This window comes from Podarcis tiliguerta (assembly GCF_965153285.1).
Source record: "Podarcis tiliguerta genome assembly, chromosome: 12".
NCBI classification, from domain to species: domain Eukaryota; kingdom Metazoa; phylum Chordata; class Lepidosauria; order Squamata; family Lacertidae; genus Podarcis; species Podarcis tiliguerta.
Window position 1 is genome coordinate 22,902,668 of NC_139545.1, and position 14,243 is coordinate 22,916,910.

General features: G+C 40.1%; 1 protein-coding gene across 2 annotated transcripts in view; it reads right to left on the reverse strand.

Annotated features, from left to right (window-relative positions):
* Window positions 1-616: 616 nt before the first annotated feature.
* Window positions 617-14,243, reverse strand: part of CHN2 (chimerin 2) — a 152,344-nt gene continuing 138,717 nt past the window's right edge. For both annotated transcript variants that reach the window (XM_083405067.1, XM_083405068.1), the window contains 5 exons: window positions 11,199-11,372; window positions 8,635-8,712; window positions 4,573-4,710; window positions 4,294-4,399; window positions 617-3,216 (listed from right to left, as the gene is read on the reverse strand). In XM_083405067.1, the coding sequence (XP_083261193.1) occupies window positions 3,045-3,216; window positions 4,294-4,399; window positions 4,573-4,710; window positions 8,635-8,712; window positions 11,199-11,372 (668 nt within the window). In that variant the 3' untranslated portion in view covers window positions 617-3,044. The remainder of the gene's footprint in view (window positions 3,217-4,293; window positions 4,400-4,572; window positions 4,711-8,634; window positions 8,713-11,198; window positions 11,373-14,243) is intronic.

The following is a 14,243-nucleotide window of genomic DNA, read 5'->3' on the forward strand; positions in this document are numbered from 1 at the left end:
TCAGTATGGACTTTGGGCACAGCGCTGGGAAGTATTATGTAGTCATTGTATTATGTACAATGCATCTTGAGCTCAAAAAACAAACTGGCAAAACCAGTTTCCATAAAATAGTACAAGAAGAAACTTCTGTAATATAGTTCAGCGTGTTTTCTCATTCAGGCACTTAATAAGCCTTTGAATAATGTGATTCAACATACTGAGAGCCATGTGGAAGAAAAGGAAATAATAAAAGGGAGTACATTTCTTGGATAACATAATGTAGCTTTCTTCCATACTTGAGTTTTGTATTAAAATTGGTAAGATAATGATAGGTGACTGTAGTACTTAATACCAGGAAACTAAAACATAAAATATAGTATCTTCTATCTTGTTAAGATAGGCAAAGGAAAGAGAAACATGGTCAGGTGAAATGTAGGAAGTTGTATGAATCTTAGAACACCTGATAAGTCTATATATTATTTGAATTACTTTTATATTAGTTCTAGCAGCAAAATCATTTTTAAACAATTTGTTGCATGTAAACTGTATGAAAAATGTGCAGATCCTTAAACCAATTTTTTTTAAAAAAATGCATAGAGAAACCAAGTGTTTTCGCTTGCAGTGAAAATTACAGACAGGGACTCAACACATTTAATGGGATATTTCTCCCCCCTTTCCATTTACACTATCATAAATTACAAAGCATATTTCACTTCACAAAATAAAACCATTTCCATACCATTTTATGACAGTATTTAGTACATAAACCTACAACAATTGAAATCTGTACAACTTAGGAGAATCCCTTCTAGCATTGTACCAGCAAAGCAGACCTCACTTACATCTGGCCTGCAGCCTGGGTCTGTCTACTTAGCCCTTGGTGACCTATGTAAAGGATAACTGATATACATTATTTCATGTGCCTCCTTTTGTCTTTACTCTTTCTTCATTATCCATGTTGCACACTCCCCACCCCAATTTTAATAGAAACCTATGCTCCCTGAAATAATTCAGAAAACAGCATAATTGGGTTTTGAAACTTAGGATTTGTACAAATCAAGAGCAGAGCTCAATAGAGTCTTTTGTATTGCAAATTCAGTTTCGTAATAAACTATGCTACCTTTGTGTTTGAAATATTTGTACAAAAAAATCTCACGATGAGAAAATTCCATGTGAGAAAAAAGTCTAATATTAGGATGAATTTCATTATATTGCATTGAGAGGTCAACCTTTTGAAAGATACCCCCCCCCCCGAGATTTGGTAATATACCAATTCTCTATCCTTCACCTCTCTTTCCTTTATTAACAAATTTGTCAGAAGACACTGAAGAAAAGTGTGTAATTTTACAGATGTTTTACTTTTATAAATACAGAAGCAAAGTAATGCAACTTGATTTTTAGAAATAATAATAAAAAATTAACCCTAAATAAGTGCTAACTTTTAAGCAAGGCCAGGTAATATCCAATATTCTGGCATCACTTATTTTAAACATTACTGTACTCCAAAAAATGTGTTACGTGTAGTAGTTGATGCTAGTGTCTGTTTATAAACCTTTGAGCTCCTCTTTTTGGAAGGAGGTGGATAAATAGAATATCTTATTTGTATACCTCTAAAAGCAAAGAACATGAATTGCTAGAACATAACAAACCAAATAATATTAAGATGAGCATGAGAAATGAAGTCTCATTAAAAGCATTTGCAATGAAAGAGGTATGTCAGGGTAATACTGCACTAGTGGTAAATGTTTTCAATATCCATAGCAATAATGCTTAAGAGAACTATACGGAAAGTCATCAATGCACCGCATTGAATTATATCTTGCTAAAATAAAACGACATTCCTGCAGCTAACTAAAATAAAAATATACTTTAAATACATGTTTGTTTCCATTTAGACATAGTATAATTATGTCTTAATTAGAAAGAAATCGTATACCCCTATAAAAACTAATACTGACAAACAACCTGATCCTTAAGATATCGGACAAGATAAAATATCCTGAAGGTAGGGTCTTCCTTTTCTCCTGTGTGAATAGAAATGCTGCCCATGTACCTTGGAAGTCGAATGGAATCCATTCCGGAAGTCCGTTTGACTTCCAAAGCGTTCAAAAACCAAAGCACGGCTTCTGATTGGCTGCAGGAAGCTCCTGCAGCCAATCAGAAGTCACGGAAGCCCTGTTGGATGTTCGGCTTCCAAAAGAATGTTCGAAAACCGGAACAGTCACTTCCAGGTTTCGATCGTTCGGGAGCCAAAACATTCGAGAACTAGGCAGTTCGAAAACCAAGGTACGACTGTATACAGAAATTCTTTGTTCTGATACAAGGCATTATACAGTTCATAGAAGAGAACCAGGAAGACCCTGCCTGTACAGAAGCTCTGCTTGGAATCAGATCATGGACATTGTTACAATCCTACTACTTAATTTGCCATTATTTTCAGTAAGAGGAACACAACTGAAATAGTAGAGAGCATGTCTTGAGCGCTACATTATGGTTGTCATGGGGAAAATAAATCCCATCAAGTCCAATTCCACTTATTTCCACATAACTACCATGATCTAGAAATCATTGCATGCCAAAGCAGGATGCAAGAAACCTGTCCCCCCCCCATATATGGTTTACCCTCCTTGAATCAAGGTTTACAACTACAATCTTACAAGTCTGCTATGCTGACCCAGTTCTTTTCAATAGGAACTGTGCCAGCATAGTACTTTGAGCATCAGGTTGAAAGTACCTTTTTGCTTCAATGATCTAAATAAAATACAAAGTTTGTGTCCTTTAATAAGTTACAGTAGAACAGTCTGTAACCTTTCTACATCGTTAACACTGGAAGCAAGGCAAAAGATACAAGGCAAGATGCTTTTCTTCTGACCTTTGTTCTTTCTTAAATAATTAAAAAAGAGGCATATGTCTATAAGACATACCCTTTTAACTAAATGTTTTGGTGTTCATCTGCAACACTGCAGAAAATAATGTGCTACCCTTTTTTTTTCTTATGGGAATTTGTTTTCCCTTTGAACTTGTGTTTTCATAGCAGATGGCCATGAGTTTATAGCTTTGTTCATTTAAAACAAAACATCTTCATTTTCTATCAATATTTGCACAATGAGTTTCTGGTACCGCATGTCATTGAGTGTCGCAAGAGTGCTGTCTTCTGGGGGTCGCATTAAAGTAGGTCCAAACACTATTCCCAAATTTTCAGCGTTCATAAAATTGTCTTTTTCATTCATGGTAATCCTAAAGGTGAAAGAAAAGTGATATCTCTGTTAAACTGTTTTCCCACCCTTTCTTTATACCCAGAACTGATTGGGAATTCTAGGAAAACACAAAAAAAGTGCAGTTTTGAAAAGCTCAGTTCAGGCATAGGCAAACTCAGCCCTCCAGATGTTTTGAGACTACAGTTCCCACCATCCTTGACCACTGGTCCTGTTAGCTAGGGATCATGGGAGTTGTAGGCTAAAAACATCTGGAGGGCCGAGTTTGCCTATGCCTGGCTTAGTTAGCAATCTTGATTCAAGGTTATATCCAAACAGAAAAAAACCTGCTCCTTGATCTTAGGAACCATCATGCAAATTTTCCGTATATCTTAAGAGGTGTCCAAATGCATAGGGCACAGAGCTCACCCCCTGCTTCGGGCTGCAAGCTGCCGCCCCAAGCCTTGCGCGCCCGGCGGGACGCACCGCCTGGCGCGCAAGGCTTGCGTACATCTGCCCGAAGCAGGGGGCGGGCTCCGCAGCTCGCCCCCTGCTTCGGGCTGCAGGCTGCTGCCCCAAGCCTCACGCACCCGGCGGGACCTTGCGGATAGCTTCCTGAAGCCTGGAGAGCAAGAGGGGTCGGTGCGCACCGACGCCTCTCGCTCTCCAGGCTTCAGCGAAAGCCTGCATTTGCCCCATAGGACGCACACACATTTCCCCTTCATTTTTGGAGGCGAAAAAGTGTGTCCTATAGGGCGAAAAATACGGTACTTGCACTTTGACGTTCTTTCGAACTGCTAGGTTGGCAGGAGCAGGGATCGAGCCACAGGAGCTCACCCCGTCGCTGGGATTCGAACCGCCGACCTTCTGATCAGCAAGTCCTAGGCTCAGTGGTTTAACCCACAGCGTTGTAAAACTGGTTAAAATTTGAAGATACTACTACTACTACTACTACTACTACTAAAATTACTCATAATATTTTTATTATTTATACCCCACCCATCTGGCTGTGTTGCCAGAAATTTCTTCTGCAGTGACGGTTTAAAATGATTTTTGAAGAATATTTCTTTATGAAGAAAGAAAGATGACCAAGCCTCCTTTTATAGGCAAATTCGCTTACTTTTTGAGATGAATCATCAGGTATCTAAGAGTCTCGTAGTGTGCTGCAGGAAGTAACATCAACACTTCGTGGACAGCTTCTAGTCTTTCATCAGCATTGGAGAGCTCTACGTGATGCAAAACAAGATTCTTGTAAGCTTTATCAGATGCAGATTTCAAAGTTCAATAAAAAAAATACAGTTAAAGAACTCCAGTATTCCTGCTGCTGCAGGAGTTTTATAATTGTAGAGTTAAGGTCATGACAAAACTATATAAATAAATGAAATGCCTCAGTACTTACTTGCTGCATCTATAAACTTGGAATACGTATCGTAGGTGATAACCGGGATAGGCAGATCTCTGAAATACAGCTTCAGCGCTCCAGCAATAATATTTATGTCTGGATATATGTTGGCAGAGACGTCTGCCTTGTCACCATCTAGAAAAGAATGAGATGGTTTAAAGGTCTTTCATCAAAGACATTCTTGAGTTATCTTCTCAAACATTGCTCATGATTGGGTTTTGAATCACTGGAAAATGAAGAAGTTTCATAACCGGGACACTACACAGGATACCTTTTCACACATCCCTACCAACTATACCTCAGATGGAACTATACCTCAGATGTGCCTACGGGTCTTCTGATGTCAACCTCCGTGGATGGACATATGACCATATGGGAAGACATATTCCCTTATGAATGCTTGTCAAAACTCTTTTAAGGCTTCAAAGTGAACGCCTTGAGTTATATACCCCCGAGTTTATTCAGCCAGTGAAGCTAAAACAATCAAGAAGTTACACGTTCCCATACACTGGCTCCAGCAAACACATTTGCTGGATCAATTAGTACTAGCCGAAATGTTTTTCTGAAGGCATTTCAAAGACAGTCCCTTGAACGGTGTACTGTAGTAGACCAATCTCATTTTATTTAAAAGATTTAAGGATACCTTTCAGTGAAACTATCAGTGCAGCACATAAGGAACTATTATAAAACCATGACTATAAAATCTTATTTGTGTGGTGGTGGGGGGCAGGGAGAGAGAGTGTTTTAGGAACAGCTTACTAAGTAATTCAGTCTTCAGGCACAAAGTTTAAATTTGTTCAGAATTAATCCACTCTTCTGTCCCTTTAGAAAACAAGCGATAAACCTGCTTTCTCAGGTCTTGCTTTAAAATAGGTCCTTGTACCTATTCCTTCCTCTATGTCAAAGTACTTTGTTTTGCTTATGAAAAGCCCTGCAATAAAGTTTTAAAATGCATTTGTATTTAGCAGAATAAATAATCATTTTGCGAAGAAACCCGTGGCATTAAACTTGAAGCGACATGAAATATATCCACAAAAATTTTATTTAAAGCAGATGTATAGCTGAGGTGCTTGTGAAGGCCAAATTGTAAGTTTAACACCGCAGCAATAATCATACTTATTAGGAAGGAGCTAAATTGTAACTGAATGAATCTTCAAGTGTAATTATAAATGTGTTTGTGACTGGGGATCAAGTCTTTAAAACAAACAGTCTATGTATCTGATACAGCAGAGTGAACCCGCATATTAGCATTTACTCTAATACAGCACCAGTACTTCCATCACAGTGTTTATTCTGCACCAGCCAGGCTCATATTTATCCTCATATACTTGGTACGGTAGCGTTAGTATTATAGAACGTTGTTTGGACAGCTCTATTTAATTGCAGTACAATGAGATCTAAAGTGCTACAGTGAAAGCAAATGCTTTGGGGGGGGGGGGGGAATACTGCAGCTGCCTCTATATCCATCCAGATATGGTAAAGCAGAATGCCATATCCCCTTTTCAGGCTATCTGCACGTGACATTCATAGGTTATCATAGCAAGTCATATCATGGAGGAGTTTTACTTGGAAGTTGGTAAGTATCTCTCTGCCTGTAACTTGTTACAAGCTAAACAGATGGGGAAAGACTGAAGGCCACTTAAAAGGCAGGTATGTGCGCACCCTAGAACATGGGTAGGCAAACTAAGGCCCAGGGACCGGATCTGGCCCAATTGCCTTCTCAATCTGGCCCAATTGCCTTCTCAATCTGGCCCGCGGACGGTCCGGGAATCAATGTGTTTTTACATGAGTAGAATATGTCCTTTTATTTAAAATGCATCTCTGGGTTATTTGTAGGGCCTGCCTGGTGTTTTTACATGAGTATAATCTGTGCCTTTATTTAAAATGCATCTCTGGGTTATTTGTGGGGCATAGGAATTCGTTCATCCCCCCCCCAAAAATATAGTCTGCCTCTTCCCACAAGGTCTGAGGGACTGTGGACTGGCCCCCTGCTGAAAAAGTTTGCTGACCCCTGCTCTAGACACATAGCAAATCAAAAAATTAATTCTGATGAAAAGCACTGCTCAAACTGGAATTGCTCTAAGAATCTATGGTACCTATGGATTCCAGCACTGTATTTTTTCTTTCCAAACATTCAAAAGGCACTCCAGAAAACAAATGTACTCTTTCGTGAACTGCAATATGCCACAAACTGCAGGTGTAAAAACAGTTGCTCATTCTGAAAATTGGTGTTATTGGATGCTAATAAGAATCAGCCAGCTGGAGAAAATAAGTAGTTTTAGAGAGCAGTGGTACTGATAAAGGAAGCTGCAGTACTTTGGAGGTGTTTGACCATGATTCGGTCAAGGGGTCCATCACAAACAAGCCACATGCAGCCATCTTTGTTTGTTTGCTTGTTTAGCAACTTTGTCTTCAACAGCTCACTGTCCTGAATAAATTTTTTTTTATAAAACGGTAACATTTTGAAAGCAACCTAGGTGGGCATGTGGAAAATACCAATGATGAATGAACCAGAAAAATAACATCTTAGTCTACACATAACTATCTCTGCAACTGCTGAATTTCTAGAGTACAATTCTTGCAAATTTAGCAAATTCATACAACCTATAAGCTATTTTAAATCCAAACACAGGGAAGCTGTTTGGCACGATGAGCTGTTGGTCTGCAGCTGTTTACGATGTGGAACTGCTTTTTTAAAAATGAAATAGTAGTATATAAGCATTTTAATAAATTCCTATGTTAATTATGCAACCACAGACCACCAAACAAGTTATGGTGGCATGTTGAGGAACAGGTCACTTCGGTAGTCTCCTTGTGGTAGGAATCACATGCATCTCAAAGTTCAGTGGCCATATTTTAAACAAGCTGACAAGAGAAATTGTGTTTGCCCGTAGTTTATATCATATACTAAAGGTGAACCTACCCACAATGCTTAATGCATAACATGTATTACAACTCTTATTTCTCTTAAATTAATTGCAGTCATGAAGGGCAGAACAAAAGAGGAGATGAGGTTTCTCTCTTCAGTTGCTAGCCATGTCTCCCTGAATATTAACCCCCTCATGTGCCCATGAGGCTTAGTAAAAAAGTGCCAATGAGGCTAATGCCTCTTTGCAAAAAACAAAAACAAAATAAAGCAGAAAAAAATAGTGATGTAGATCCTTCTTTAGTAACAACCCTCAAATATGAGATGTGTGGTGCCAAGCAGGACAAACAACCAACTAAAGCTCAGAATGCACTTGTTACAATGAGAACTCTATGAACAAGCTGTACAATGAATGTTTTATATGCTAGCAGGAACAGAACTGGTCAACAATACCAGCACAGTGAGCGACTGTTGCTGTACAGCATCCATATTCATTCCGTGGAAGAATAAATAAACATTATTCCTATCAAGCTTACTCAGTGGAATTAACAGTCACAAACATACTGACCTGATTTTTACTCTAAAGCTCAACTGGCCTTATAGTATAGTGATAATGTAATTTAGACCCTCATTATTTTAGAGGTGGTGGGGCCGAATTTAATATGCAGAAACAGAACGTGGTATAGTCCTTCCTGAAACGAAGCAGTTCAAATAGGTATGTTTTGAGACGCTGTGCATCTTCCTACTCACACCAAGACATGTTTTAACATACAGTGGTACCTTGCAAGACGAATGCCTCTCAAGACGAAAGTGTTTTTCGTTTTCTGAGTTGCTTCGCAAGATGGATTTCCCTATGGGCTTGCTTCGCGAGACGAAAACGTCTTGCGCCTTTTTTAAAAAACCGCCAATGCATTCCTATGGGAAACCGTCAATGCACAGTGGTGCTTCGCCAGATGAAAAAATTCACAAGACGAAAAAACTCGCAGAACAAATTAATTTCGTCTTGCGAAGCACCACTGTATGTGGTAAATGCCAATAGAAACCAGTACATAATAAAATAGCCTGAAAGTATTGTGGGCCTCTCATTATTACACCATCAAAACATGTGCAACGCCAATGAACACAGGGTATGTACAAGCTTCCGAAAGCTAAAATATTGCCGACAGGCTTTCCACAGCTAAAATGTACTGTACCTCGATCAAAGGCCATTTTGACATCTTCAATGTGTTCAGTGAACCCCGAGACTCTGTAAATCCCTTCCGACTTCAAACCTGCAGGCAAAAATTTCATCAGCTGCTGTTTAGTCTAGGGATACATTTTCACACTCCAGTTATTTTTTACTTCTTTTCACAAGATAGCTTCTGCCTCCCGAATTCTCGGAACAAGAGAAATTACTCATCATATAGCCATCTTTTGACAGAGCTCTCACAGTTGGTTAGTTATGCCCCCTTTAGGCCCATAACAGCAATCATTAGCTTTTAAAGAATGAGGGTTTTTTCCCACACACACCATGTGTGTAGGGGAGAAAATTGGAGGATCGGTTTGAGGATCTATAACAGATAACTTAGAATCATAGAATCATAGAGTTGGAAGAGACCACAAGGGCCATCGAGTCCAACCCCCTGCCAAGCAGGAAACACCATCAGAGCACTCCTGACATATGGTTGTCAAGCCTCTGCTTAAAGACCTCCAAAGAAGGAGACTCCACCACACTCCTTGGCAGCAAATTCCACTGTCGAACGGCTCTTACTGTCAGGAAGTTCTTCCTAATGTTTAGGTGGAATCTTCTTTCTTGTAGTTTGGATCCATTGCTCTGTGTCCGCTTCTCTGGAGCAGCAGAAAACAACCTTTCTCCCTCCTCTATGTGACATCCTTTTATATATTTGAACATGGCTATCATATCACCCCTTAACCTCCTCTTCTCCAGGCTAAACATGCCCAGCTCCCTTAGCCCTTAACTTGAAATCCCTATGTTGGAAAGGGAGGCTGACACTATTTAAGCACAAGGGTGCAATTCATCTTGTAACAACTGAGCGTTGCAAGGAAGTAGAGAGATGCTTCAAGTGATGAATGGGACCATGGAAGGGCCTTGAAACTTCTATCCTAGCAACCACTCTCCAGGGTCTCAGGCAGAGAGCCTTCCAAGGCTTGCTAGCCTTTTCTCTCTTTTTTTAACAGGAATTTAATATAGAATTTCCTGCATGCAACCCATTAGTTCTCTTACTGAGCTGTATGACCTTTCCCACATAAGGATGATGACTTAATTTAAGCTAATGGCTTGGATTGTAGCGGAAATCAATTTGAGGAAGTGCCTGGAAGTTTCCCATCCTCTCCTTGTCCCTGCAGCCATCTGAAATCCTCCAAAAGGCGGCTCTTTCATTCTCTGAACTTCAAAGCTCCTCTTCCAGCAGCCTCAGATGCCACATCCCACATTGTCCAGAAGGGTGGATACTTGGGGGTGGGGGCGCAGGTGGCTTCAGGTGGGAAGAGGGCATCAAAAACTGCTGTAAAATTCCTAAATTTCACTTCTCTTGGGATCCACACAGGGCCGGATTTAGGTTTGATGAGGCCCTAAGCTACTGAAGGTAGTGGGGACCTTTATATATCAGGCTGTCCTTTGTCAACAACAAATTGTCACTGGTTTTTGTGTTGAATATATGCTATATGGTAATTTATGGACCTAATGGGTATCTAAAGTCATTTGCATGTGCAGAATGCAGGCACCCTATATATAGAAATGAGCAAACCAGGGATATTTTAGGGAGCAGGCTAGCAGGCGGGGCCCATTACTTACCTCATAGGAGCCTACACAACACAAAACACTGTTGCTGTATGTAGGTTTTATTTTATTTGTTTTTTATCTTATATTTTGGAAATGTACATCCAGTTTTTTCCCCTTTAATTTTTTTGGGGGCCCCGAAGAGACTGGGGTCCTAAGCTATAGCTTGTTTAACTTATACGTACGTAAATCTGGCATTGGATCCACACCATTGCCTTCTAATATCTATACTCACTCAGCTACTAAGATGATGTGGGTTAACTGGAAATGATTAACTTTGGTCTATTAACTTAATTAAATATATTCCAGTCCGTTTCACACTGTGTAGAACTTAATTGGACACAATCCCGGTGGCACAATAAAGAGATTTAAATTTCCTATAACAGTTCTAGGTTTGATTTATGATATACACATTGATTGATTGATTGACTGAATTTATATCTCACCCTATTGAAGCCTTCTATAAGTATTTTCTTCTATTATTTATAGGCTAAGAGTTTATTTTACATTAATATCTTAACATGCATTTGTTCATTTCACATTAGTTTCTGCAACATAGGCTTGGTTATCATTTTGAAAGCAACTGGACTTTACTATAGCTCCCAACAGTTTTAATTGGAAAGTGCAATATTTACTGGAAAAATTAAATGTGAGGGGGCATAGTTTTCTACATTGAAAAATGTAGCTAAATATATTAAATAATTAAAACAATGCACATTGTTTGTGTGGTGGTAGTAGTGAACTACAATTTGCTTCCTCAACCAAGTTGTTCTTCAAAGTAAATGCTTTAAACAATTTGTTCATAAAACTTTTCCCCACAAAGGAATATAAAGAAATCAGATTTTATATAAAACATGTAATTTAAAATTACTTAGTTTTCTGTAATATAATCTCTGATTACGTTTGTCAGTCAGTGATATTATATTAGCGTTCTAGTAACCCAGTGAAGGAAATCCTATTTCATCAACATGTAAATACCTCTTGCTTCGATTTCTCGAATACATATGTCCACTACCATGGGTCTCTGTGAATTGTGGGCCTTCACTAGTGTGGTGAGGTCACAGCAGTAGACTCGTTTGATTCTCTTGAGGTCTGGTTGGCAGTCATTGGGGACGTATTTTGAACACTGTTTGTGTACGTTCAATCCACAGTCTGTAAAGAAAGTATCAGTGTTACTTTGAGTTTTTTCTATTTTACTCTCAGAAAGAATGAAAACATTCTACATGTGAACATCTTAGCTCTCAATTACTCTTACTTTTCACCGCACACAGTAAATTTCAAGGCAATAGATCGATTTGTAAATATAACAAAGGTTGGCAGGCAAAAATATGCGAAGGAATGAAATTCTACGAGTATAGGGTTGCCATATTTCAAAAAGTGAACATCCGGACACAAAAGTTGTTGAGCTTCTGATATGGGCTGCCATATGACTGGGTTTCCCCAGAAATTTTAACCAATTTTTGAGAATTCCGTTCCGATCAATGAATCCCAGATGTATGGCAGCCCTATGTAATATAACATTTGAATCTTACTCTAATTCTCTAGTAATGTAGCAGGTACATGAAGCACATATGAGCAACTGTTAAGGCTGAAACAAAAAATTTTGGCCACCGTGTGGAGAATGTGGAAAATGCTTCCAAGTGCCTTTGGTTCTAATATATTTGAAATGGGTTGACAAGATGTTCAGATCATTTCAGTGCTAACTGAAATAAAGACAGGTAACTGTAACAACAACAACAAATTATGTGTATGCTGTCCATCTGACTAGGTTGTCCCAGCCACTCTGGGCAGCTTCCAACAAGTTAAAACAAATTTTAAGGACCAAGACTGTAATGAAGACTGTAATGGATACAGGAGCTCTTCAAGAAATCCAGGCCAATCCATGTGGTAAATATTACATTTATAGTAAAATTTTATATGTGTCTCCTCAGAAGCAAGCTCCACTGAGTTCAGTGGGACTTATATAAAAAAGGTAAAGGACTCCTGGATGGTTAAGTCCAGTCAAAGGCGACTATGGGGTTGCAGCGCCCATCTCGCTTTCAGGCTGAGGGAGCCGGCGTTTGCCCACAGACAGCTTTCCGGGTCGTGTGGCCAGCATGACTAAACCGCTTCTGGTGCAACGGGACACTGTGACAGAAGCCAGAGTGCATGGAAACGCAATTTACCTTTCCGCCACAGAGGTACCTATTTATCTACTTGCACTGGTGTGCTTTTGAACTGCTAGGTTGGCAGGAGCTGGGACAGAGCAATGGGAGCTCACCAACCTTCTGAACAGCCAACCTTCTGATTGGCAAGCCCAAGAGGATCAGTGGTTTAGGCCACAGCGCCACCCGCATATACCAGTGGGACTTACTCCTAGATTGCAGCCTAAGTATAGTTTCTGTCCCATGGCCCCTAACAGAAGCCTAATTGCAACAGGGGTGGAGTGATGTTCTAGGAGAGGGGGGCTGCCAACTCCATCTCCCTGTGTGCAATTAGGCTTCAAAGAAACTGTAATGGTTCTAGGGGTTGCTCGTGTGAAAATCGGCGCCACACCTGGGTGGGTTGCCTGAGTGAACCCTTTCTGTCTGGACAGCCACTCGCCCGTGGCTGTCTCAATCGCTGGCAGAATCCGTCAGTGGGCGTTTCTTGAACTTCTTCCAGCATAAAAGTTCTTTGACGCCTAGTCTTCGCCTACTCTCCCTGCACGGAAGCCTTCTGCGCAGGGAGGGTGTGGGCATCGGAGGACCCGTGCTCTCCCCGCTGGTCCCCAGTGAGGAGTCTTGGAGCCACCTCGCCGATTCCCCCATCTGCCCCCCTTCTCCACTGGTGCTACGCTGATTTCCTTCCCCAGAAGATGTGCTGCTTCTCTCCCTCCCGGGACGCTCTCCGGAATCCCTCTGGAGCCCTCCCTCTCCCTCTGGCTCCGATGGCAGTTCCCTGACAGAAACCAACTATTCTAGCCAAGAGAAAATAAGCCTTCTGTTGTATCTGGGTAGAGAAGGGTTAACCCCATGCCAGAGCCCTTCAAATGTACTCTTATCCGACCATCATCCCTGGCCCATTGGTCATGCTGGAATGACAGGCGCTGTAGTCTGCAATGTCTGGCTGGCATTAAGTGCTAGTTTGGGGAAGCTTGAGAACAGTAAAAAAATGAAGACGCGTTTAAAATATATGCTTGTCGTTTATTAGATAACCTTTGTACTCATTTGCTAGAAAACTGGATTTATTGCTCTTTCATTGGAACACGTGAAGTAATAATAAAAGTGTGTCTCTATGCATGTGCAGTCAACTACCCGTACAAATGACTAACCAGAGCTTGCCTCATTCATTAAGCATGGCTTCAAACACAGAGATTAGGGATTCTGAGCAGGCTTAGACTTCTGCACTTCTTATAAAAATTAACTCTCACAAGTACACAGTGTGATTCAGGATTATCACTGTCCCTTTCAGCCATCAACATAAAGTATTCTTGACTCCACTGTTCAACATGAACTGTTTCTTTCCTTGCAATATTTGATGTTCACAGGTAAAGGACCTCTGTGCCTATAACTAAATCTGTTTGGTTTATTGGGCTCGTTCAGACAGAAACTAACTGCATAATACAGTATTGTTCAGTGAAATCTAAACAAACCCAGGCAGCTGTACTTAAGATACTCCCTTTAGTTTTTTTTTTTTAGTTCTTGCTAAACATTTCCTGTGTAGTTAAAAACTTGTTTGTCTGCTTAGAGTTAAATATTGGTAACCTAATGAAGCAGAACGTTAAGCTTTGAACTAAATAAACATACTTTTTTTCACAGGTTAAATACTTAAAGAGAATGAAAGCAAACCCAGCCAGACATATTATGTTTAAATGTAGAGTTCTTATAAGAATAATTAGTTATATGTCTACTTGACCTCTTGTGTTATTGTCCAAAGGGAGTCTGCAAACTTAAAGGGGCTGGCAGTGACCCTGAAGTCACACAGGTCTCCTGTGTTTAGCATGGACATCTCAGCCACAGGCACCTGTGTATAGCTTTTTATAGGGGCTAAAACAATTGGGGC